This window comes from Vulpes lagopus, chromosome 10 (assembly GCF_018345385.1).
Source record: "Vulpes lagopus strain Blue_001 chromosome 10, ASM1834538v1, whole genome shotgun sequence".
Lineage (NCBI taxonomy): Eukaryota > Metazoa > Chordata > Mammalia > Carnivora > Canidae > Vulpes > Vulpes lagopus.
This window is the reverse complement of record NC_054833.1, coordinates 54,967,385-54,993,824: the sequence shown is the minus strand read 5'-3', so window position 1 is coordinate 54,993,824 and position 26,440 is coordinate 54,967,385. Positions and strand designations below refer to the sequence as shown.

Here is a 26,440-nt window from a genome sequence, read left to right as displayed (position 1 = left end):
GCTGAGTGGGGAGCCTGATAGAGGGCTCCTTCCATCCCAGGATCCTGAGATCATGACCTTAGCTGAAGGCAGAAGCTTCACCGACTGCACACCCCAGGTGCCTCCGGCACTTCTTTTAGAGCTGGGTTGCTGACTGTGAATTCCTTCCTACAGGTTGCCTTCATCTGAGAATGTCTTTATTTCCCCTTCACTGTCTTAAGTATGTTTTTGGTTCTTTGTATATCGGATGATGTGGGAGTGTATCTTGGACATTTTGAATATTGTATTATGAGTATTGGGTCTTGTTTAAATCCTTCCAATAATGTTGATGTTTTCTGTTAGCACTTGATCCTGTTGGGTTCCGGCTTCAGGTTCCAGCCAGCCTTCCTGGGTTGTGGTTCTGGTGTCAGTTCTCTTGTAAAAGTCATTGAGTAATGTGCAGGATTGTCAAGGTTACACCACTGATTACATTTCAGTAATATAATGAAATCCCCTTCACGTGTGTGCCATCTAGTGGCCAGCTCTCAGAGTCTTTGGTTTGATGGTAGGTGGAAAGCTTCAAGGCTTGAGGGGGAGCCCAGGGAGGGAGAGCCCTTTGTGCCCATGCTCCTTCCAGGACGCTGGAGTTTGCTTGGGTTCCTGTCCTGCTCTCCTGGCCAGAATGCTGCCTCTCATGGGCTCTACTCTCATGCTTGCTTTCCATGCTGGTGCCTGTGTCTCGGACTGGCTGATGGGAGAGAGCGGGCAGGGTTTGTCCTACCCTCTTGGGACCCCAGGGTCTCTGATTGCAGAGGAAGGTTCACTTCCCTCTGGGTTTTAGGCACCTCTGGGTCTCTCCTGCTGAAGCTGTGGCTCCCAGGACTCTCCATTTCTGCTCCTCACACCTGAGCTACGGGCCTCACCAGGAGCTGACTGCATGGGTCTGGCCATCCAGCTGCACAGACTCCCACTCTAGGGAACAGGAGAACAAAAACAGAACAAGGGGGCACTTCTCATTCAGATCTTCCCCAACTTGTCTGATATTTTTGCTTGCCAGACTCCTAAATAGCACTCAAGTACATGTGGTCCATGTTTTACACTTGTGTTCTGGGAGAAACAGGCTGCAGGAACCGGAACCCTTCTCTCACTGAATTTTGTTTTGTTTTTGTTTTTGTTTTTGGGTTCTCACTGAATTTTGATACTTTCATTTTCATATACAAAATTCTTATTTCCTACCAGTGGATTTGACATGTTTTGATTTGTATGATTTATATTATTGTATAATTCAAATGTATTATGAAATTACCATTTAAATACATTAAAAAATCTGTGCATATATAATAAATAAGTCCCAAGCTAACATTTTCTCCAAATATTTTAATTTGCATACAGAGTCTGGCATTCTGGAACTTAAGCTCAAAGCACTGATTCTTGATATTATTCATAATATTGATGTGGTGAAGCAGCTAAACCAAGTTCAGGTTCATACAACTGATGACTGGACCTGGAAAAAACAAGTCCGATTTTATATGAAAAGTGATCACACATGTTATGTACAAATGGTGGATTCTGAACTTCAGTATACTTATGAGTATCAGGTAGGATTGGTAGCAAAAGTGTTTTATTTTTTCCAGTTGAAATGATTTATTTTAAAGGAAATTTGCTATTGGTTGACAGAATTATTTTTATTTTAGTTGTAACTTTTAAGAACTTTTTTCTGTGTGTCTTCTATTTCATCATAACTAAGAAGATGTTATATCAGAGAAATACTTATAGAAAGTTACAACAATGGCAGTATTGTACTGAATTCTGTGAATGTTCCTTTTTTTAGAGTAATGTTTAATGCAGCTCTCTGTGATCCAGGGAGAATGGAATAGGGCCGCTGTCTGGCCCATGCCTCCTCGCTCATGGTCAAGCTTGGTACCACTGCAACCACGCCCAAAGATGCTTGCTTAGTGTTCTCAGTTTGCGAGATGAGACTTTTCAAACAAATAACCTAGCTCATGTAACCTGTTTTCAAAAATTCTGACTGCATCCTCTGTGCCTTGTCCCATCATAATGAGTCAGTCATCAGAATGTTAGACGATAATGTTGATTAAGTGTATTTTGAGACCGAAATCTGTCTACCTAAATTAAGGAAAAACTATGAACTGTAGCTGGAATTGGAGTCTATTTTTCCTAAAACTTATAAATTCAAATAGTTCTCAAAATTTCTATTAATTTCATAAGGAATTTTTTCAAAATAATTACATTTGAGTCTCCAAAATGGTTCTGATATATAAAGATCATAAGATGCAGGAAATTAATTTATGTGAATTTTTAAATACAAGATTGTTGTATAAGATAGTTTTGGATTTCTTAGCCTTAGTAGCACATCTTTGTACCATTATTAAGAGCTTGAGAGACTATTTGGAAAACCTTACGATATGTCAATTGAGGACGGAGTAAACTACATGCTTGGTGTTAACAAAGTTTAATTTCAGTTTGTGCTTTAACAAGTTTCTTCCACTAAAAACATATTGTAGATATTTTTCTGGTTAACAGCTTTAACTTTTTTGTTGCCTTTTTAGCTTTTTAAATAGCCGCACAACCACATGTTTGTGAGGTTGAATAAAGCACAAATATTGAAACTTTATGTTCCCCTCATGTAGGGCAATGCTCCCAAGCTGGTTTACACGCCGCTGACAGACAAGTGCTACCTGACTCTCACGCAAGCCATGAAGATGGGCCTCGGGGGGAACCCTTATGGGCCAGCTGGAACCGGGAAAACTGAATCTGTGAAGGCCTTAGGCGGACTTTTGGGAAGACAAGTTCTAGTTTTTAACTGTGATGAGGTAGAATGCGTAATTATCAACTATGTAATCGTGTGTGAGTTTAGATTAGGATTTGTGTACTTAAAATTGAAATACCCTATTTCAAAGTCACATTATTTTTGAGTCACTTGAAAACAGAATTTGTTTTATTTGAACAGTGAGATGGAGAGATGTTGCAGAGAGGATAGTCTCAGAACTTTTCTAAAGGGAACTAGTGCAAATAATTTTGAATACAGAATGGAGGATTATATTAGAGGGTAGAAATTTTTTTTTTTAAATTAGTTTCAGAGGTAGTGGCCAGTGATTTATCATTTGTGTGTAACACCCAGTGTTACTCACATCACGTGCCTGTCCCCTTATTACCCTGTCTCCCCTCCCACCTGCCCTCCAACGACCCTCAGTTTGTTTCCCAGAGTTCACTCGTATGTGGAATTTAAGAAACAAATGAACATAGGGGAAGGGAAGGAAAATGTTTTTTTAGTAAGGATAATAGTGAACAGAAAAGAGAAAAAAATTCATTTTGCAATTATCATTTTCTAAACATTTTGTGTCGAATGTGTATTTCAACTTAAAGAATAAAACAAAATCTCGTATCTATTTAGTTCTGTTACTGTTTTTTTTTCTGTGTACTGTTTAGAACATTTTTACATCAATTGTTTTGTTTATTCTTTGAAACCACCCTGCAGAGGGTAGCTATTTAATCTGTACTTAAAAGAGAGCAAAAGAGGCAGAGATGGGTGAAATTACCTTATCTGTAAATGTCAAAGTATTAATTTATTATTAGGGATCTTAATTATTTTTTAACGGATATAATTTTTGCTGTTATTTTTTAGGGCATTGATGTGAAATCAATGGGACGAATTTTTGTTGGTTTAGTGAAGTGTGGGGCCTGGGGCTGTTTTGATGAATTCAATAGACTGGAAGAATCTGTATTGTCAGCAGTGTCTATGCAGATCCAGACAATTCAGGATGCTTTGAAGAATCATAGAACTGTGTGTGAACTGCTTGGCAAGGAGGTACGGGATATGTTGGGAATTGAAAAAATTCAGATATGTTTTACAACTTTGCATTCCTCAGGCAAATACTTGGTATTTTTCCTGGCACCCTTATGTGTGACCTATGTGTTCAGCCTTTGTACCTGTGAATTGTGTAAAGTTTCTCACCCGGTTTTGGTCTGACTTTACCGTTCACTGTCAGACTTTCAGTACTGAATAATTCATTTATAATGACAGCTGCTAACCTGTCCTGGGCACTTACTCTGTGCTGGCTGCTTCCGGGGATTGTCGCTGGTACTCATGGTCTTTCGATGTAGGTACTGTTGTGTTTTCCACTTTGTAGATAAGGAAAGCAGAATAAGTAGTGGGCTGGGAACTGAACTGGGTTGGTTCCATTCTGAAGCTTGTGTTTTTGATCACTGTTCTGTATGAGTCTGACAACATGAGCACTTAACTGTGTTTCTGGTCCTTACTTTTCCTCATCAGAGATACGTACCCATATCATGAGAACTTGAACTTATTTGGAGAAAGTGTGGGCTTCCCTATAGAAGGTATCATGTTGAAAACACTGAAAGTTAAAAGAAGTGTGAAACGATCTTCTAATCCATAATAGCGTTTTCACAGGATAGGTTTTTCAGGGGAGGGCAGGGAAGTAAGATCAATTATGAATTATTAACCTGTTATTTACATGATGCTTAACCTCTTTATAAAGAAAAGAGAAACTGATAAGCTTTTACTTTTCTGCCATCAACGTTAACTTTTCTTACACACTGAGGTTTTCCCTCCTTTCCTCCTCTGACAAGGAGGGGTTTTTTCTCCAAGTCAGCACTAAGCTTTCTGCTTCTGCTCTGCGATCTCCTCCCAGGGACCTTGTCTTTGTTAGGCCCTCTGTTACAGTTTCAGCCTTTTCTACCTGTTCTTCATTGGCTTTTAAATGTAATCACATCTTTTCCTTTTTAATGACATATGACGTCAGATGAAATAATATTATAATATTTGGTATAATTAAAACATAAGCAAACCTTCCCTTCACTTGTCTTTCCAGCCATTTCTCTTTCTCCTTTCTTACCTTTATAGTCAGATTTTTTTTCTTCTTTTTTCTTTTTTTCTCTAGGTACTTAATTGCACACTCTGACTTGGCTCAAAGTGTGCTGTTGAAAGTGCTCCTACTGGGTGCTCTTGTGATGGTCTGCTCTTCCTGTTAAAGCATTAATCACACTGTGCTTGCCTGTAGACTGGAAGCTCCAGAAGAGCATAAATTCTTAGTGACTTCAGGTCACAGTTGCGTTGTCTCTGTGTACCCAGCAAAGAGCCTGATACATGGAGGCGTTTTGTAAGCACAGACAGAAATAGATGCTCAAAATTCCTGCCTTGTAGGACTGATATAAGGGACCTTTGTAAATATTGTTCCTACGGGAGTTATTGTATATTCAGTAGGGAGATGCATAGCTCGTTAGCAGTTATCTTTTGCCAAGGTGTGTAGAAATATGTACAGTAAAATATATATTGTCTAATATCTGTTAAAATATTTACCTACAGTTAAAATATTTGCTGCCTATATTTCAAATTAACATTTCAGGTAGAAATAAATTCCAATTCTGGAATTTTTATCACTATGAATCCTGCTGGAAAAGGTTATGGAGGAAGACAAAAGTTGCCTGACAATCTGAAACAGCTTTTCCGGCCAGTAGCCATGTCTCGTCCAGACAATGAGCTTATTGCAGAAGTTATTCTGTATTCAGAAGGCTTCAAAGATGCCAAAGTCTTGGGCAGAAAATTGGTAGCTATCTTCAATCTATCCAGGTGAGTTTTCCTCTCTTAAATATTCTTATATTTTTGGTTCCAATGATTGTTTATGGATTACTGACCTATTTACCTGTTCAGTGATTTTTATATTGGGGATTATATTGTACTTAAGGTATTGATAGGGAAGATCTTAGTTTGAGTAATAAAACATCTGACTCAGAACGATTTATCTTCCTTAAATGCTATTAATTTGATCTCCCTTCTTTTCTGCAAACTATTTTTATTGAGGTGCTCCAGCTAAATGATGTTAATTGAAAGGATTTATCAGCAGGACCTTCAAAACCTCCTGTTCTTTGGAGGGAATCTTCCACGATTTTTCTTATGTCTTATTTCTAGTAATAGCAATGGACCGTTAGGTTCTTTTGGTTCTTTGGGTGACCTAGAATTTCGGTTCCTATTAAGAGCTGATGAGAGCTGATGAAGCTGATGCAGCTTCAGAAACTGAAAGCCAGATGGATTGATTGAATAGTTGAGGGATAACAGGTGCTTGTCATTTAGTGTCTTCAGGAAGGTCATCAGCCAGGTCATGACAGTTAGCCCTGATCCTTGGGAGTCCTCTTTCTTCAGTGTTTTACTGGAGAAATCATATTCCATGATTGTGTCCTTTACAGGAATTAGTGAACTATCAGCACTGCTTTCTATGTGTCTGTGGTTATATTCTGCATTTTAAGTAGAGTGATAAAAATAATTTCTGTCTGATGCTTTGCAATTTCCGTGTCTGTTTAAGGGAACTTTTGACGCCTCAGCAACATTATGACTGGGGTCTGCGAGCCTTGAAGACAGTTCTTAGAGGAAGTGGAGGCCTTCTTAGGCAGCTGAAGAAAACTGGCATGAAACAGAATGGTAGGATTTGTTATTCAGATACAATCTTGTTTTTTAAAATACACTTTAACTTAGAACAGGTTTAGATTTATAGAGAAGTTATAAATACAGATGGTGTTTGAATCCCTGGCCTTTAATTTCTCCTGTTGTTTACATCTTCTGTTAGAATGCTACATTTGTCACAGCTAGTGGACCAATATTGATGCTATGTTTAACTGAAGTCCGTACTCTATTCACATTTTCCCTGGTTCTTACCCAATGTCCTATCATAACTTTTACATGTGTGTTAAATACTAAACAGTTGTGATAGATAGAGGAATAGTGTAGCCTGCTCCTTCTCAATCTTTGGTGTTAATAGAAACATTAGATTTAGAAATAGAAAATAGAAACATTTCTCCATTAGAATCACCAAGAGCCTTATTAAAGCACCAATGTTGACCCTTGGGCCCCAGTTTCTATAGGTTCTGAAGCAGAGCCTGAGAGTGTCTTTCGTCTGAGAACAAGAGCCATAGAAATGTATAGGAATTTTCTCTTTCCAAGAGCTAGTATACCAAGCAAAATTACCCTTTAAAAAATTTTTTTAAGATTACAAAAAATACCCTTTAACTGTAGAATAATTTTGGATTTAAAGTTACAAAGATGGTATTCCCATTGTTTCCTCTTATTTGCTGCGGTACAGTTGTCAAACCTAGGAAACTGAGGTTAATAGGTTAATATTACTATTAACCTCCAGACTTCATTTGGATTTTACCTGTTTTATCGTTAATGGCCCATGTTCTGGTCTAGGATCAAGGCCAGGGTGCCTCATTGCATTTACTTGTGTGTCCATACTCTCCTGGGCTCTGTGACACTTTCTCAGTCCATTTGTGTTGTTTCCATGACCCTTACAATCTTCAGGGGTACAGGTCACATGTCATGTAGACTCTTCCTCAGTCTGGGTTCTGTCGTGGTGTTTCTTGCATGATGAAACTGGATTCTGAACATTTAGAAAGAACACCAGAGAGGTGAAGGGCCGGTCTTAGCATGTTGTATCAGTGGGTGCATAATGACCACGTGACATCACTGGTGATATTCACCTTTATCTATTATTTTGGTATTATCTTAGTATTATTTTAGTATTTTCCAGGTTTCTCTGCTGTAATAAAAACTGTATAGTTACTGTTTTCCTCTTTTCCTACTATCCTTTTTGGAAGCTGGTTACTAAATGTAGCTCACCTTCAAAGTAGGCAGGCAAGGATTAAGCTCCATTTCTTAGAGGGAGGAATATCTGCAAATATTATTTGAAACTCTTCTGTTAAATAAGATTTGTATCTTCTTCCCTATTTATGTGTTTATCGAATGATCTATTCAGATCAGACTCATGATATGTTATTATATTTTTAACACCTTTTTTCCCCCCATTTGTACAAAATAAATGATTCTCCCACCCGTGGATGTGTGCCTTTTTGAAAGGCCAAATATTCAATTCTTTAGATTACTATTAAAAACTAATTTAGGGGCACCTGGATGGCTCAGTTGTGTCCAACTCTTGATTTCGGCTCAGGTCATGATCTCAGGGTCCTGGGATCAAGCTCCAGTTCAGCTCTGTGCTCAGTAGGGAGTCTACTTAAGATTCTTTCCCTCTGGCCCTCCCCTTAAGTGCCCTCTCTCTTTCAGTTAAAGTAAATCCCCCCCACAAAAAAAAACCCACAAAAAAACAAAACTAAGTTAAAACACTGAAAATAAGTCAGCATAGAAAAATATCCTGTGAAATTATCTATTCAGACTTTTTTTTTTCTTCAAGATTTTATTTATTTATTTGAGAGAGATCACAGAGGGAGAGGGAGAAGCAGACTTCCCACTGAGCTGGGAGCCCGATGTGGGGCTTGATCCCAGGACCCTGAGATCATGACCTGAGCTGAACACAGATGCTTCACTGACTGAGCCGCCCAAGTGTCCCTCTATTTGGATTTTAAATGATCAAAGTATACATCTTAAAAAGGGAATCTGCTTTAGCTCTGTTGGCATATGCCAGGGAAGATAGTCATTTGGTGCTTTAGCTCTGTTAGCATATACCAGAGAAGATAGTCATTTGGTGAGTTACTTAAATTACTGCCTCTGGTGATTTTTAAGAAATATTGAGACCATACCTGTAGTCATTAAAGATGGCTTATTAATGCTTGAAATAAACTCTATTGTGGCCATACCTTCACTACACGTGCTTAAACATGGAAATATTCAGCAATTATAGAGAAATACCAGACTAAAGATAGTTCTGGCCTTCAAAAACACATCTTTCAGTTGCTATTTAATATCTGTAAAAAACTAAGAATCTTGTAATGATACTAGTATTTATATTTGGTTTAGAGATGAGTTTATAAAACACTTCTGAGCAGGTTTGAGTTTTTTTTATTAATCGAAGTCTAGGAACTCTGGACTCAAATTCTATGGAAAGGAGTGCAGAACTGTACATAGGGATCCATATTTCTCAGCCGTCAAAAGAAAGTAAGGCAAGCTTGTCCATTCACATGGTAGCACATGGTTTGAAATGTTGCTAAATTCTAGCACATCATTTAATGACTGGTAAGACATACCATGGTACTTGAAAACTGTACAGCCATTAAAGCTTTCTAAAGTCAGTAACTAATAATCTTAAAATGAAACTTTTTCTCCAGTTGATGAAAGTCATATTGTGGTACAAGCACTGAGGCTTAATACAATGTCCAAGTTTACATTTGCTGATTGCTTGAGGTTTGATGCACTGATTAAAGATGTGTTTCCCGGGATTGACTTTAAAGAAGTGGAATATGGCGAACTGAGTTCTGCACTGCAGCAAGTCTTCGAGGAGGCCAATTATGAAATCATTCCCAATCAGGTAACCATCGAGAACACTTTATAATAGGGGTGGCTGAGGGAGTTAAGCATCTGACTCTTGGTTTCAGCTCACGTTATGATCTCAGGGTTGTGAGATTGAGCCCTGTGTTGGGCTTTGTGCTCAGTGCGGGAGTCTGCTTGAGATTCTGTCTCCCTCTCTTCCTCTGGCCTCCCTGCTCCCCCAAGAAAGAAAAGTTTATCCACTAATGTTTAAATAACTTTTTTATAATCTTACAGAGACTCTAGTGGAGTGCTGTACTGTCCAAAAGGTAGCCATTAATTACATGTGGCCATCTAAATTTAAATGTAAAGAAATTAAAATTACATTTAAAAATCAAGTTCCTGGGACACTTGGGTGGCTCAGTGGGTTAAGCATCCAACTCTTGGTTTTGGTCATGATCTCAGGGTCATGAGATCAAGCCCTGAATTGGGCTCGATACTCTGTACAGAGTCTGCTGCTCCCCTTTGCCTCTCCCCCCACATGTGTGCTCTCTCTCTCTCTCTCAAATAAATTTTTTAAAAAGAATATATTGACCCTTTCTCCTAGTTAATTTCTTATTAACTATTTTTATCTTTTATCTTTCCATTTAAATCTCACTTACTCAGGGAAGCCTTCCCTGATCTTTGAGTCCAGATGGGGTTTCCTTGCTGTGTTTTCATTACTTTACTTACATGTACTTATTAATGCTTAATCTTATATGTGACTAATACTGATCTTTGCCCACCAGATAAGAGTGTTCATGGAAGGTGGAACTCATGTCTATTTTTGCTTATCATTTTATTCCTAGTGCATGTTACAGAGCCTTGCCCATAATAGATCCATCATATATGTTTTTGATAATTGATTACATATGATTGTTTGACTTTGACAATTTCTTAGGAGAAATTCTTTTTAGTAGCTTTTTTTTTTTTAATGTATCACAAGTACATGTTCAAAGATGAACATTTTCCCTCAGGTTTTTTTTTTGTTTGTTTGTTTTTTGAGAGATACAGGATATAAATGCATGAATCAACAAGTGAATAATATGTTATATGTGAATTAATAAAGAAAAATGATGTACATATTGTCAAATGACTTGGAAAGTATACTTGTTTCTTTTAAAGAAATATTGGGGTTAAATATTACAGTGTAAATATGCTTGGATTTATTTAGGTATTATTTTGTTTAAGGCTGTATCTTTCACTGAAGAAATCAGAGGCTTTCGTTTTATATGTTTGGAATAGAACAGCTGTTACAGAAGGAGAAGAGAACTGTGTTTGATTATAGACCATAATATACATGTTTGTTTTCTACTAGATCAAGAAGGCCTTGGAATTGTACGAACAGTTACGCCAAAGAATGGGCGTTGTCATTGTTGGTCCAAGCGGTGCTGGGAAGTCAACCCTGTGGAGGATGTTAAGGGCGGCACTGTGTAGGATTGGCAGAGTGGTCAAGCAGTATACCATGAACCCCAAAGCTATGCCGAGACACCAGCTGTTAGGCCATATTGACATGGATACAAGGGAATGGTCTGATGGCGTTTTGACAAATAGTGCTCGGCAAGTAGTTCGAGAACCTCAAGGTTGGTCTGTGTTTTGTGCCTCATTACTTTACTTAATAACCTTTAGAGGATGATGGAACTTATCTCTAATGTGTCCTTAAGCCTCATACATGACCATAAACTGCCTTGTAAATGATGTGCATTGATATTTTACTTTAGAGGGGCCCAAGATGTGCTATCATTTTGGTCTCTACTATATGGGAATTTCTATTATAATAGAAACAAAGTGATCTGGGTAAATTGTAATTCACAATGAGATTAATTTACTGAAAATATAGGAACTCTTTGCTGGTGATATTGTAGTGCCTCATAAAGAAGATGACATTTTATATGGGGTTAAAATTGTGTGTCTGAATAGTTTTAACACATGAGTCGGAATACAGTAGTTTGAGTAATTTTGAAAATTTAAGTCATAAAACAGTAGTCTTCTTGGTCTCAGTGTTTTGGCTTGGTGTTTAAAGGGATTTTTGGCCAGAATCTGAGAAGACTTCCTACTTTTTATTAGGTCACAATTAATAGTTGTTTTTCTAAGCCAGTGAGTGAAAGGTTTAGAACTCTAAGACACAGGAAAAATTTTTCATTTTGAGATCCCAGTTCTGTGTACTTGTGGACAGACCAGTTTGGCATTACCACATGGCATATGAGTGAGTCTTCAGCTGCTTGAGCCAGGATTGCTTGTGGTTCTCGGGCATGGTTGTAGTGCACTTTCACATGGAAAATTTCAGCGTGTTCTACTTTAGTTCTTTATATTCATGGGCAGGGATAGAAAATAACACTTAGTGGAAATTACTTCTAAAGAGTAAGGAATGAGTATTTTATTCCTTATTTTTAGTTGTTATTACTGCATATATTTTTGTTTTACCTCCACTTTCGTTTTGAAAACAGATGTGAGCTCATGGATAATATGTGATGGTGATATTGACCCTGAATGGATAGAGTCTCTGAATTCTGTTCTGGATGACAATCGACTCCTCACTATGCCCAGCGGAGAGAGGATTCAGTTCGGCCTGAATGTGAACTTTGTATTTGAAACTCATGATTTAAGTTGTGCTTCGCCAGCCACGATATCTAGAATGGGAATGATCTTTCTTAGGTAACCATCAGAGCACTTGTGTATATTATGTTAGAATATTTAGTCACTACTTTGGTTTCATAGCTAAGTGAAATAAGTGTATGAATGATGTATAAATACATGTTTTCCTCATTTTAACTTCTGTTAGGTTTTACTTTGTTCAGAGAGTAGCTGTTTTATTTCAGTTGATTTAATTGTTTCAGGGTTTAGTCCTATTACTATGTTCGCATCAGTGAGACAGCAAGTATTTAGTAGTTTTGTTTTTCCTCTTACTTTTGTTTAAATGTTACCACTGCAGAGAAGTGAACCCACTGGTTATGAACTGGAGGCTAGTAATCTAAAACTAAGTAGCAATAGTTTAATCACAGAAGGGCCAGCCTAGGATTAACAGGTCCTATGGAGTGACCTTTCTTTGAACAAATTGGAAACCTTTTTACTTAATGTTTATTTTCTTAGGATATTTGGAAGAGGCTTAAGAGGGAAAAAATGAAGAATAAACCAATTTTAGATATCATGTTTCATAGTCTCATGCCAGAATGTAGACATTGTAGCCAATTTCATTTTCCAAAATGAGTAATTAGAAAGTTTTCTTTTGCTTTTTGAGTGGATGTTTTAGTTTGATACTTATCTATATAAAGAGCCCTACTCTTTTAGGGCCGTTTCAGGCTATTTTTGGTGTTGTATGACACATGATAGTATTATCAAGTTGGCTCAGATTGTTTCCAAAATTCTTGCTTTTTGATAGTATTTTAGGGAACATTTATACTAAATAGCCATGAACTCCAATTAATACTTTAAGGTATTATTAAAAAACATAGCATTGTTTATAAATTTTGTAGCTGTATCTCACACAATTTGTCTTCTCTGTTCAACATATTCTTATAATCTTGTGAGAAAAATATGATACAAGGACAGTTTATAACTAAATGTTTACATTTATTGAATGCCTATTATGTATATAACTTTAAGTCATTTTAGAAGAGCCAGAGCAAGAAATGGGTAAAACTAACACAGAGGGCTCGTCTTTATAGAGCATCCTTTCAAGTAGAGGAGATAAAATAAATGTAACAATTACAACACATGGTAGACTATAAGTGACATAAATTGTAAGTAGAGTGCCATGGATATTTAGCAGAAAGACCACATCTTACTGCACAGGATTTAAAAATTGTTGGTGAACCAGATATGGTTCATGAGAGGTGTGGCAAATATATGATTGCATGTAAAATACAGACGCAAATATGTGGTAACATTTTGAGCTGCTTTTGATTAGCTTATACCTTGGTTTTAGGTTTCATTTCTTCAGCAGACATTTGTTGAGCACTTGCTATGTTATAGGCCAAATGAGGACCTTTTAATAGTGAAAGAGAGTGCTGTTAATGCTGGGACAGCTGGTATAAAGCAGGATCATCTTGGATGAAGCAAGATGTATGGTTGCCATAGACATTGGGGACATACCATTGACAACAAAGTCTATTCTGCAGAGGCTTAGAGTCTTTGATTTGTTTGACTTGAACTGATCTAATGGAATTTACATATTTACCTCTGACTGTTCCATTTTTCTTTTCCTTTTTAGCCTGGATAGAAATGTGGGAAGAGAAATTCAAGGGCTCAGTAGTTACTAGTGTTGCTACAAAATAGTGGTAGAGAATAGGAAGGAAGTGGCAAAATCATTTATACTAAATCATTTATACTAAATGTCAATTCTAAAATTGTTAACCTATGAGTTGTTTTTGCCATATTTTTGGTAATTATTTAAGTATAATTTTAAATAAGATGTCACTATTATATTTCATTTTTGTCATTGGATGTTACTCATGTAATTAGGTGCTTTGCTAAATAATTCTATTTTACTTCACAAAGATCTTTGAGTTTTAATAGTGGCAGAGAATTTAGGTAGTTGACTTTTTTTGGGATAGAAAAGAAGAAAAAATATTTTTAAAGATCTGTATTAAAATACAGCTGTCCTTGAACTCTACTGTGTTTTTGAAACACCCAGGGATTTTGTTGAAGTGAAGATTTTGTTTCAGTAAGTCTAAACTTGGGACTTGGGGCTCTCTATTTCTCTAGTCCTAAGGATTTAGACCACTTCTTGAACAACCTGTATATATTTAGTTCTTCTTTAATTTGTTTATAATATAGATGAAATTTCTTTTACAGAAAATGACATATATGTGTGTGTCTATATATGTAACTAATATATACATATATGTAGAGAAATAACTGAAGTCCACTTTTATATACTAGCAGCTATAAAAGTGTATAATAATGTCTATTGGAGCAGAAATTAATTTTGAAAGTAAGTTGACTGTATCTTCCAAAGTAATTTCTTACATGCTTATTAATCTGTTTCAGTGATGAAGAGACAGATCTCCATTCTCTGATAAAATCTTGGTTGAAAAATCAGCCTCCTAATTATAGGGATAATATTGAAAACTGGATTGGAGATTACTTTGAAAAAGCTTTACAGTGGGTTCTGAAGCAGGTGAGTTAGCCATAATATTTCATAATTATTTAGGCCGGAATTAAGGTGATGGAGAGTGTTGCCTAGATATAGCTGCCTTTTAGTGGATCTCAGCCAGAATCTGGGGGTGGAGTGAGAGGTAGGTGTCCTCATTGCTATCCTGCTCTTTGTCTTGGCTTAACTTTTTATTATGGTGTCTTAAAACACTTCAGTTCTCTTACTTACAATATTGCGCACTGCTTACCTACAAATCTTGAAGAGTGGAATCTCCCCCCCCCCTTTTTTTATTTTAAGATTTTATTTACTATTTATGAGAGAGACACAGAGGCAGAGACCTAGGCAGAGGGAGAAGTAGGCTTCCCTCAGTGAGCCTGATGCAGGACTCAATCTCAGGACCCCAGGATCATGCCCTGAGCCAAAGGCAGATGCTCAACCACTGAGCAACCCATGTGCCCAGAATCTCCCATTTTTACTAGCAAAATCATCTTGCTGTCACATTTCTATGGCAATAAATGCCTGTTTATATTTCATGCTAAAAAACAATGCCAAGTTAATACTAAAGGAGAAAAAGTATAATGAGTTATTTACAATATTATTAACAACATCTGTGGATGTTTTGGATAACCAAAACATGAATTCAATATCTCATATACGTATCAAACGTGACACTAGACAAGACTTGGAGGTGGACATTCACAGGACAGTCTCCTTCCATGGGAAGAGCCTGCCTAATGGAGAAAAATGGAATGTGAAAAGATAATCAGAATTGGATGAAGAAAGTACTGCTGTCTTCCAGGAGAGTTTAAAAGGTGATCACACTGAATTTTGAATCTGAAGTGTGAAGAGAAATTTCACATGCATGGAAGACAGTGGAGAGCCTTTTTAGATGTTGTATATGATTTTCAGCTATTTGTTTTTTATGTCCTTGCTTTTAGGAGAAACATAAACATAAAAATAGAGGAAATAATAAGCAGTGAAGGTACTTTTCGGAAGTATCTGATTGCTCATCTGAACTTGATTTAGTGGTTACTACTTGGAGATTGAATAAGTTTTACCAAGAAATGGAGATCTCACTTCAGTTTTCTCAACTTTTCCTCACTTTAGTAAGGATAAAAGATGAGGAGATAGAGAATGTTGAGGGATGGGATGTTAATGACATAGGTTTCCCTGGGGGCCTCAGGGAACGAAGCACTCCCTCCAGTCTAATGGAGTGCTCTACTCTCCTTCCTTCTGAAATAATTGCATGCATGCTACTCTCAGCTCCTGAAGGGCAAGGACCGCCCTTTGGTGTATCCTCAAAACCCATTGTGCTAGTGGAGTAATGCATGAATGAGCATAATACCTGCTGCCTCCGTCGTAGCTCCTGGATATGTGGTTATTTCAGTAATATAAAATATATGGAGCCAGCTAGGTGCTCCAGTATAAGTACTTTGAGGTCATCTACTTGGATGCTGTTAATGTAGAGAAGTATAACAATAGGTGGGATACACAGGGGTTTGTGAGTGTAGACATGATGACAGAATAAGGTGATCAAGCCATAGAGTGGATATACCAAGAATCAGCTGGAAACTATTTTGAGGTCAGGTCCCTGTGATTGTTTGAATTTTTAATTATTTTTTTAATTTAAGAATTTTTTTTTTAATGTATTGAGGCTTCCTTCCTTCTTATTTTGTACTTTGTTCACTGTGTTCAGATTCTGGGAGATATGTGTAATGGACTCTCTAACCAAATGTCAATTTTATTTATAACTTGAGCTTTACCTTCTTTTATCAATTTAGCAAATTAGACAATGTAGAAGAAAATACGAGGATTTCCTTTATCTTGCCTTTAAGGCCTAGAACTCTTTAGCATGGCCTAGCAGTTGGATTTCTTCTACTCATTCCTTCCTTTTTCCTACTCTTCATCCCATTTCTCCTACCCTTTAAAAATATTTTTTTATGCAGGCAGTGATTTTTTTAAAAAATGTAAATTGGATCATTTTATTCTCTTACTTAAAAACACTTTAGGGCAGCCCCGATGGCCCAGTGGTTTGGCGCCGCCTTCAGCCTCAGTATGATCCTGGAGACCCGGGATCGGGTCCCACATCGGGCTCCCTGCATGGAGCCTGCTTCTTCCTCTGCCTGTGTCTCTGCCTCTCTCTCTCTCTGTCTTGAATAAATAAAATCTTAAAAAAAAAAAAAAAAACACTTTAAAACTAGTGAAAATAAAATTTGCACTCCTTATCATGGCCTATGTAATTCTGCATACTCTGGCCTTTATCTACCTCTCTGACTTAAGCTTACCCTTCTTTTGCTTCCTTAGACATAAGCTTTTACATTTAACAATCATACTTGAAAAGGTATGTGAATGTAAATATGTTTCTGTGTTCATGGTTTACTATTTGTTTTTTGTCTGTACCATGGATTTTAATCAACAGAATGACTATGTGGTTGAAACAAGCTTGGTTGGGACTGTGATGAACGGTTTGTCACATCTTCATGGATGTGAAAATCATGACCAATTTATTATTAATCTCATTCGGGGACTTGGCGGAAATCTGAACATGAAGTCACGTCTGGAATTCACCAAAGAGGTGATGCACACTAAAACCTATATTCAGTCAACATTTTCCTTTAATTTTCATTGACTCTTAATTGCTAAAATATAGTGATTGTAACTGTAAGATATAGAACTTTTTAATTTTGGAATTATGCACTCAATAGAGTAATGTATTTGAATATATGTACTTATTTTATCCTTTGAACTTCTTTATGGTATTTTATATTAAAATTATATAATGTTTTAATTGGCTCTAGGGTGGACTATAATCTTGTTAGACATTTTTCAAACTACTTAGCCATATGAATATATATAATTACTCATTTTTAATTTTAGAATAATACATATTTTTAGTCATTTATTTAGCCAGTTAGGAATGCTAGGATGGATTAATCACTATAAAACATTTTCTTTAATAAATGTAAAGGTATAGTTCAGCCAAGTTGTTAATAAGACTAAATCATATATATTAAAGAATTTTGTCTTGTTGGCTTCTGTTGAAAACATTGAACATGCATTTCTCTGGGTTGGCTCCTACATCATGGTTCTGCATTTGTATCATGTTTCTTTTTTTGGTACCATCATGTATGGCTTTTTCTATGCTGCTTCTCTTTCCATGGCCATTGTGTTGTCCCTGTTGTCAGATGCTTCTCATTGCCACTCGATGCCAGATCCTGTGCTGCTTTTGAGCAGATGTTCTCATGCCACAGCTCAGAGGCAAGGTATTGAAGGTTAGCATCGAGTGAACTCTGATTTATATCTGTGCAGATAGCAAGTTTTCCGTCTTAGAAGAAGAGCAGCTCAAGAGCAGTGGTGGTACCACCATAATAGGCAGGACTCACATATGGTGGGGATGAAGGGTCTTAGGTTCCTAAACTGTGGAATCAGTAATTCAGTGTTCATTAAAACTCATTTAAAAGTTAGATGTATTTTATACCTTGGTGTATGCGCAAACTAGATGACTTTTATTTATTTGCTTAAATAATCATTTAGAGAATAATATTTGACATAGGGTGTTGCTTTAATTATAAAAGATATTTAGTAGGTTTGGCATAGAATTTTTTTGGACTAAGATGATTGACTTTGGGACATTGACTTTGAAGAATTAAAATTTCATATACTCTTGTTTGGAGTATGTGAAAACCTATCACAACTTTTTCCTCTACAGGTTTTTAATTGGGCACAAGAGTCTCCTCCAGACCCTCACAAACCAATGGACACCTACTATGATCAGAGTCGAAGACGATTAGCATCTTATGTGCTGAAGAAGCCAGAAAACTTGAATGCTGATGATTTCAATAATGGCCAAACTCTCCCCGTCATTCAGATTCCTGACATGCAGCGAGGTCTGGATTATTTTAAACCGTGGTTAAGTTCTGATACTAAACAGCCATTTATTCTTGTTGGACCAGAAGGATGTGGCAAAGGGTAAGAGCAGAAAATTATTGGTTTGGGTATATACTATGAGTTTATACTCTCCTCTCTTAAAGTAATTTAATGGCTCTGTTACCTTTCTTTCAGTTGAAGTAGCATTTACATTTTCATGAAGGTCTCTTTCAATTGTCACTAGTAAAAATAATATGAGTTTAGAGAGTTATAGAGAAGAATATGTCTTTTTTTTCCTGCCAGATTATGTTTTCTAATGGAAAGAGAACAATCTGAGAAAGATATGCTTCAAAAGAAAATGTGCATACAATCCCAACAAAAACTGAATACCTTAGATACACTCACAAATTGCCTTTGTTATTAAAAATGCATCTTGAAGTTAGCTTTCTATTTAAAATAACTTTTATATCTGTAATTCAGCCTGTTTATGGTGCCTCCTGAGTGTAGGTTCTGGAGATAAAGGAGACATGATTTCACATTTTTAGTTGTAATTTAAAAATTCCAAAAATCATATTAATTTTTTTTTTAACTCGGAGTACTTAGTAATTTAAAATATGTCCTTCAGCCATGGGAAAACAGCTGATATCTTTCATATGTACTTTATCCAGTTATTTCTGTATGAGTTCCAAGAATCATTTTGCTGAATGAGTCCCAAGAATGCCTTAAAATATGAATTTTTTTATATTGCAAAAATTAGAAAGTTATCTGTTAAGTCATGTCCATGTTTACCACTTTGCTCTTAAACATCATTACACATAATTTAGAAACTGAAATATTTATGAAAAAGAGATTTTATATTGGATATAAACAGGATTTTATTTGTTGTATTTTCAAAGTCGATGTCTTCCATCTTTCATAGGATGCTGCTTAGGTATGCCTTTTCCCAGCTCCGGTCCACGCAGATCGCTACAGTTCACTGTAGTGCACAGACTACGTCTCGACATCTCTTGCAGAAGCTTAGCCAGACTTGCATGGTCATCACTACCAACACTGGTCGAGTATATAGACCCAAAGACTGTGAAAGACTTGTCCTTTACTTGAAAGATATCAACCTGCCCAAGCTTGATAAATGGGGTACCAGTACTTTGGTTGCTTTCCTGCAACAGGTGAGTCTTATTCCTTGAGGTGTTATGATATCATTGGGAAAAGTGGAATTTCATTACCTTTGGTCAGAAAATCTGCCTTCCTCCTTAGCATCAGTTTTCTCTATGGCATGTATTCAACTCCTGAGGCATGTAGTAAGTTTATTCTCAGTTACTTTCTTCCTTCTTTTTGTAAAAGATTTTATTTTTAAGTAATCTCTGCACCCAGCCCAGGGCTCCAGTTCACGATCTCAAATCCAGAGTCACATACTCTACTGATGGAGCCCGCTGGGTGCCCCCGCAAGGCTGCTTTCCTTGAAGTCCTTCCCTGTGGCAGTCAGCAGTCTGTTGGGAGGATCCACAATGGGAAGAGTGAAAACAGCCTTCACCCTGCACTTACTTCCTGTCCTTTATTTCTAACATAGGAGGAAAGCAGGAGTTGGGGATGATGTGGGGCTTGGGAGAACTTTTGCTTCATTTTTCTGAGTATGCATTTTTAGAGAGCAGGGAGACCTCCTCAGTCAGGACCCTGTTGGGCTTCCTTAGCTCATCACCCTGCTGTTGGCCTGTGTAAAGGGAAAAGTTGGAGGCTACACATTCTGTCCCTGTGCGAGATTATACTGCTTTATGTGGTTTGCATCACTAGATTCTAAATTAGAGTCTGTTATGTTTATACAGGTTCAAATTTAGCTTTACTGTGTGACTCTAGAATATGATGAAATACTTACAGAGGAAACCAAAATATTTTCCTTATATTTTTACTTATTTCATTCACTTTTTTCCTCTAATTGCTGGTAGATTTATACTGTCATTGGATTTAATGTTTATTAGAGAGAGAATGTTTATTTATTTTTATTCTTTTTAAAGATTTTATTTATTCATGACAGATACACAGAGGTAGAGACGTAGGCACCCTGCAGGGAGCCTGATACAGGACTTAATCCCAGGCTCCCAGGATCATGCCCTGAACCAAAGGTAGATGCTCGACCACTGAGCCACCCAGGTGCCCTGACAGAAAAGCACTTTAAAATGAGGGTTAAAAAAAAAATGAGGGTAATTCAGCTAACATTAGTTGAATGCAGAGTCTTGAAGAGTATTCTTTTTCTTTTAAAGATTTTATTTGTTCACGAAAGACACAGAGGCAGAGATATAGGCAGAAGGAGAAGCAGGCTCCCTGCAAGGAGCCCAATGTGGGACTCAATCCCAGATCCTGGATTCATGCCCTGAGTTGAAGACAGATGCTCAACTGCTGAGCCACCCAGGCATCCCAAAGAAGTATTATTTTTCAATATTACAAGCATTTAAAGCATATTTGAATCTTAAATTTTTGAGTTAGGTAAAGGAGGATGATTGTATTTGGAAACAATTGAATTTTATGTGAAAGTATTTTATATCACTATTAGAAAACCCTAAGCCTAAAACGTTTAAAATACATTTATTTTCAAAAAGGTATTGACATATCAAGGATTTTATGATGAAAATTTGGAATGGGTTGGTTTAGAGAATATTCAGATTGTGGCTTCTATGTCAGCTGGAGGAAGGCTCGGAAGACACAAGCTGACCACCAGATTCACTTCCATCGTTCGCATTTGTGCTGTGGAGTATGTATCATAGCATTTTTAATTGTTTTTAAAATGTAGGGACATGTCTTCTATATTTGAATTTTATTAAAGGTACCCATTAATGATATTTCTTTATAATTAAGAATATAAAAATAGTTAAACTTAAGTTCTGTTTTTTTTCCTTGCCCTTTCTAAATTTTAGGCAGTAATTTAGGGTGAAAAAGGCATTAGTGCTTCATATTAGAAATAAGACCCAATTATTTTGTATCATCTCTGTTCTAAAATGTCAGTATCAGGAATCTAAATGATGGATTTAAATATGGGTTTCATAAAACAAAAATACTATCAAATTTTATGAAGACAAACAGGTAAACATGCACAAGGTAGAGTCAGATCATGTTTGTGGGTGACAGCATTTGTCCTGACAGATCCATCTCTGTGGTCTATGATTGTTGCAAGGACTTTGTACATTTTATGGAGATGGCCTCTGTTCCGTTTTGCCTTATCTTGTTTTGATGCTTTCATGCTAATTGCACCTATTTATTAACATTGTACTTTCAGAAGTGTTAGAGCTACCAATTAAGCTGTATTGAAATCAAGTTTGGCTTGAGAGAAACAAGTCAATATCATTTGTTGGATTAGTTCTACTTTTATAGTTCTAAGGTGGATGACTGCTCTGTGGGTAGGCTCTACTTAAAATACTTTTTCTTAAGATTCATCTTTTGGTCCTTTCTAAAAACCGGTGGTTTTCAATTTTGTTTTTAAGTGATTTTATTGGAAACTTCCATTAGGGTTTCAGTATTTGGGATCAGATAAGTAGAGGGTCAGAGTAGGGACCCTGGAACCTGGCTTTCGTCCCTAGTAAACTGGGGGTTGTCCGGACCACAGAGCAGCATAGCTAGAGAACTGCTGTGAATGAACATTAAGTAATTATCTAGAACATTGTTTTTTCAACTGTTTTCTTATATGCCCTTTCCAGTTACCCAGAGAGAGAGCAGTTACAGACAATTTATGGAGCATATTTAGAACCAGTTCTACATAAAAATCTGAAGAATCATTCCATTTGGGGCTCTTCATCAAAAATTTCTCTCTTAGCGGGATCTATGGTCCAAGTGTATGAGCAGGTATATTTTTACTCCTTTATACTGTCACTGTCATGTCTATTGGTTTCACTCCCAAAAGACTACCTGTAATGCTGACCTGTGTTGACACTTGGGCTTTCTTTTCATCTTGTAGATTAGACTTTTCTACTTGAGAGTAAGCTCCCTGAGGGCGGAGACTCTGTGTTGAATTTCCAGCACCATTTCTAACAGATACTCCGTAAATATTGAATGAATGAATCAATTCTGGATGGTTATTCTGTTGTCAAATAAATTTTAGCATATTTAGAATGTTCCTCTTCTTTCCAAAACTGGATCCTTCTCCTGACTTCTATCAGTTTCTGTCTTCGAGACTCTAAACCAGAGATGATCTTTGAGGGTTATTTCTTTCTTGTTGCCTCTGAGAAATTGTCTCAAGTTCCTTTATCACTGATGGGGCATCAGTGGGGTGGTGCTTGAAAACAGTAAAGACACAGCGGACATTTTTTCAGTACCTTATTTTCTAGTGCTGGTCCTAGGGACACAGAGATGACTGAATCTCTGTTTTCCGGAATTTTACAGACCAGTGAGGAACCTGGTCACATAAACTATCAATATGGCGTGGTGAGCAGTGTTACAGTGACAATATGTGCAGTCACAGAGATAGTGCAGAAGAGGAAGAGGTAGAGGAAGAGGAAGATAGTGCAGAAGAGGAAGTAAGTGACTTTGTTGTGTGGTAGTTGTCAAGAGGAGGTGAAATGAATTCCGAGTTTGTTTTAAAAGATTTCAGAGACAGCATATTGGCGGGGAAGGAGGGCATGGAGGGAAAGAAGGAATCTCCAGCAGATTCCATGCCTAGCATGGAGCCTAACGTGGGGCTCTGTCTCATGACCCTGAGATCACAACCTGAGCCAAAATCAAGATTTGGATGCCCAACTGATTGTGCCACCCAGGAGCCCCGAAATGTGATCTGAGTTTTGAAAAATGAAGTTCACAAAGAGGCTGGAGGGGAAAGATCTTCCTAGGTAAAGGGGATAAATAGCATGTGAAAGTTAGGGAAGTGTTTGTGGTAGATGCTTTTTATAGTTACAGAATAGAAGTGGGGAAAGAGAAGTTAGCATTAATTAATTTCTAAATTAATTCAGAAGTGAAGTGATCAAGGCCAGAATGAGAACAACAGTCCTGTCTGTGCAGAGGAAGGCATAGACTCTCACTGGTTATATAGCAAGGACTAGCACTTTGGTTCATTAGAAATTCAGTGACTTTCTGAATACAAGATAGCTCTGTAGCTCCTACTACTAGGAAACATATCTTCCCTAGCCCTGTGAGTACCTTGGGATTGCAACCAATGTTTATAAAGCTCGGGTTCATCTTCCTTGAATTCTTCTGCTTAGCAGGCTTTTTAACCTTTTATTTCATTTTTTTCTTGGACAGACTTTGGCAGTTTTTTGAAGCCTATGAACAACCCCTCTTAGTGTTTTTAAATGGATAAAATGTATAAGGAAATCAGTTCTATTGAAATACAGTTTCTATTCACTGGTAGAAATTGGGCATTCCTGTGAATCTGTGGTAACTGAAAAATTTATAGCATTTTATATTTGGAAATACATTATAAATATATATATAAGGTAGACAGGTTACGGTATTTTCTTTTTCAGGTACGAGCCAAATTTACAGTTGATGATTATAGTCATTATTTCTTTACTCCTTGCATCCTTACCCAGTGGGTTCTTGGCTTATTCAGATACGATTTAGAAGGAGGTAAGTTTTGCTTTCATGATTTCAAATTGCTTCTCTTTGGAATGCCACTGTGTGTGTATGTGTGTGTGTGCACGTGTGCATGCATTGTCTATTTTATTTGTAATAGGTGTATTAAATGAGTATTGTAATTGGTTATAGTATCTTAAAAATTAGAATTAAAATATATTAAATTTAAAAACTAGTATTAAATTTAAACCTTAATATTAAAACTATAACAATGTGTTTTTTCTTCTAAACCATTTATGATTGTCACTGTTAAAATTTGATTTGGGGAAAAATAAAATCATTATTCATGTTTAATATGCTTTTTGGAATAAATATTGAACAACTAGAGATAATAATGTTTAATATACCCTTTAAATTAAACAACTTACCAACTTAACACACTAAATTTTCCCTTTTTTCCCTTTTCTTGTGTTTATCTGATGCCATCCTGATAGTGTGCAGATTCTTATTCTCTGTTTCTTTCTGGTATTATGTTGAAACAGACCGTCTACAAGTTGTTTGAATTTTATTACAACTAAAGAAAATGTTGTCTTTTTTAGGATCCTCAAATCATCCTCTAGATCACGTATTAGAAATCGTAGCTTATGAAGCACGACGCTTATTTCGTGATAAAATTGTTGGTGCAAAGGAACTTCATTTATTTGACAACATTTTAACCTCAGTGTTTCAAGGAGATTGGGGCTCAGATATATTAGACAATATGGCAGGTAATATAGTTACGGAGTTTATGTAAATATATAAATCCTATGAGAACTGTAAACTTATTTTTCTTACTAATAGCATAATTTCATATTTCTGTGCAAATAAGAGGTTTGGGTAATTTTAATATTGTTGTTACTTTAAGGGCTGCTCTTTACTTTTTGCTAGATTTCAGTAATTATGTTCTGAATAAAATATAGTGACCATAATTGTTTTCTTGGATTCAGGCCATAGGGTTTTATATCTGCAATTCAAAATTATGTTTCCTGAGGGATTTTTACTAATAAAAGTTTTTTTTTTAAGCTGTATGTGTGTGAAATTTAAAGATCATTGGGAAAATCCATATTCAATTATAATTAATTTTTGCTTGAGAGTAAATAATATCATTAGGATAGAACTTCTTATGTACTCTTGTCACCAGCTTCACCCACTGTTGTGACAAATAAAGCATAGCACCACTCATTCAAAGCAGCTTTGTTGCATTTGCAATATTACTGCTTAACCACCAGCTGGCCTTTTGAAAACTGCTGTGGGAGTAGTGCATGTAATATGAAAACCATCACGGCAAAAGGACTTTTGATACAAGACTGTAACATGGAAGTATTTCTTAAACCACTCTCAAGCTGCAAAATGAGTTTCTGTTCTATCAGAAACTAGGCTTCACAAATATTTCATATAGTTTGTTCTGTCTGTTGTGTGCTGTCGGATTTGATATTGGCTCCAGGGTCATAAGTTGCCAAGGCCAAAGGAATCTTGAAGGTGAGAAAGATGTTGAGATTGACATGAGGAATTTTCTAGGTCCTGCTTGAGTTTCAGAATTGGGAAATGAGATGAAGAAGCTGAAGTGGGATGAAATGCTAGAGAGCCTCGGCCATAGTTCAGAGTGGGCTTGGTTCTGAGTGAGGGTTTGCCAGTGTGGCCTGTAGCTTTGCTGGCTTTAGTGTGGACAGCTTTCATTTCTTAAATGGTACCATCTTTCTCAGTCTGAGAATTGCCTGAATAGTCTTTCTTCTTGCAAGAAGGTAGCGTATTTTTGGGGCATTAGATAGTGTCAGTGACTGATTGGGTACCTGAATTCGCTAGAATTTGTTATCTTTGAGGTCTCCTTTATAGGACTCAATAAATAATACATGCTTTTTTTCCCTTCACCATTTTACTTTTCAAGGAAAGGTTGCATTTTTTAAAAATACAGGTTTTGATATATGTCATACCCGGGCAAATATGATTTTCAATAGTGGAATATTAATTTATTAAGAAAAAATGTAATCTTGGAAGACTTAAAAATAAGCTAGACATATTCTTATGCTCAAGAAACATGTAATCCAGTGGCAGATACAGATATGAAGCCCTTGCTTACAGAGATAACTATTGTTAATGTGTTTGGATGCCATGAAAATTTGTGTAAGTAGTGGTTAAACTGGTAATTCTAATAGAATGTGAAGTCTTTTACAATTAATATAACTTTTCTGAACATATTTGGGGTAATGCTAGATATTCGGTTTGTAGAAGAGCTAATTTGGTTTGAAGGAGTTACATAAAAATAAATGAATTTTTTGTTTTGCCATAATTATACATTAACATACGGTTGTAAGAATTCATACAGAGTACATGTACTTCTTACTTGGTTTCTCCTAATGGTAACACCTAGAAAAATTATGGTGGAGCATAACAACCAGGATATTGACATTGATACAGTTAGTACACAGGCTATCACCACATAGATCTATCGTGCTGCCCTTCTGTAGCCATAGCCACTCCTCTACAAACCACCAGTCTGTTCTGTATTTCATCTTGCCATTTCAAGAATCTTATTTTCACTCAGAATAGTTCCCTGGAGTTATACACAGGTGGCTGTGAGTTTCAGTAGTTTGTTCCTTTTTATTTTTATTTTTTAAGATTTTATTTATTCATGAGAGAAGCAGAGAGGCAGAGACATAGGCACAGGGAGAAGCAGAATCCCTTTGGGGAGCCCGATGCAGAACTTGATTCCACAATCCTGGGAT

At 36.6% G+C, this 26,440-nt stretch overlaps 1 protein-coding gene across 12 annotated transcripts in view; it reads left to right on the top strand.

Annotated features, from left to right (window-relative positions):
* Positions 1 to 26,440, top strand: part of DYNC2H1 (dynein cytoplasmic 2 heavy chain 1) — a 344,376-nt gene that overhangs the window by 68,149 nt on the left and 249,787 nt on the right. For all 12 annotated transcript variants that reach the window (XM_041770022.1, XM_041770021.1, XM_041770024.1 and 9 more), the window contains 16 exons: positions 1,351 to 1,556; positions 2,610 to 2,792; positions 3,605 to 3,787; positions 5,346 to 5,569; positions 6,300 to 6,415; positions 9,049 to 9,248; positions 10,545 to 10,809; positions 11,674 to 11,881; positions 14,216 to 14,345; positions 16,741 to 16,896; positions 18,031 to 18,290; positions 19,108 to 19,354; positions 20,780 to 20,931; positions 21,872 to 22,016; positions 23,630 to 23,732; positions 24,278 to 24,445. In XM_041770022.1, the coding sequence (XP_041625956.1) occupies positions 1,351 to 1,556; positions 2,610 to 2,792; positions 3,605 to 3,787; positions 5,346 to 5,569; positions 6,300 to 6,415; positions 9,049 to 9,248; positions 10,545 to 10,809; positions 11,674 to 11,881; positions 14,216 to 14,345; positions 16,741 to 16,896; positions 18,031 to 18,290; positions 19,108 to 19,354; positions 20,780 to 20,931; positions 21,872 to 22,016; positions 23,630 to 23,732; positions 24,278 to 24,445 (2,946 nt within the window). The remainder of the gene's footprint in view (positions 1 to 1,350; positions 1,557 to 2,609; positions 2,793 to 3,604; positions 3,788 to 5,345; positions 5,570 to 6,299; positions 6,416 to 9,048; positions 9,249 to 10,544; positions 10,810 to 11,673; positions 11,882 to 14,215; positions 14,346 to 16,740; positions 16,897 to 18,030; positions 18,291 to 19,107; positions 19,355 to 20,779; positions 20,932 to 21,871; positions 22,017 to 23,629; positions 23,733 to 24,277; positions 24,446 to 26,440) is intronic.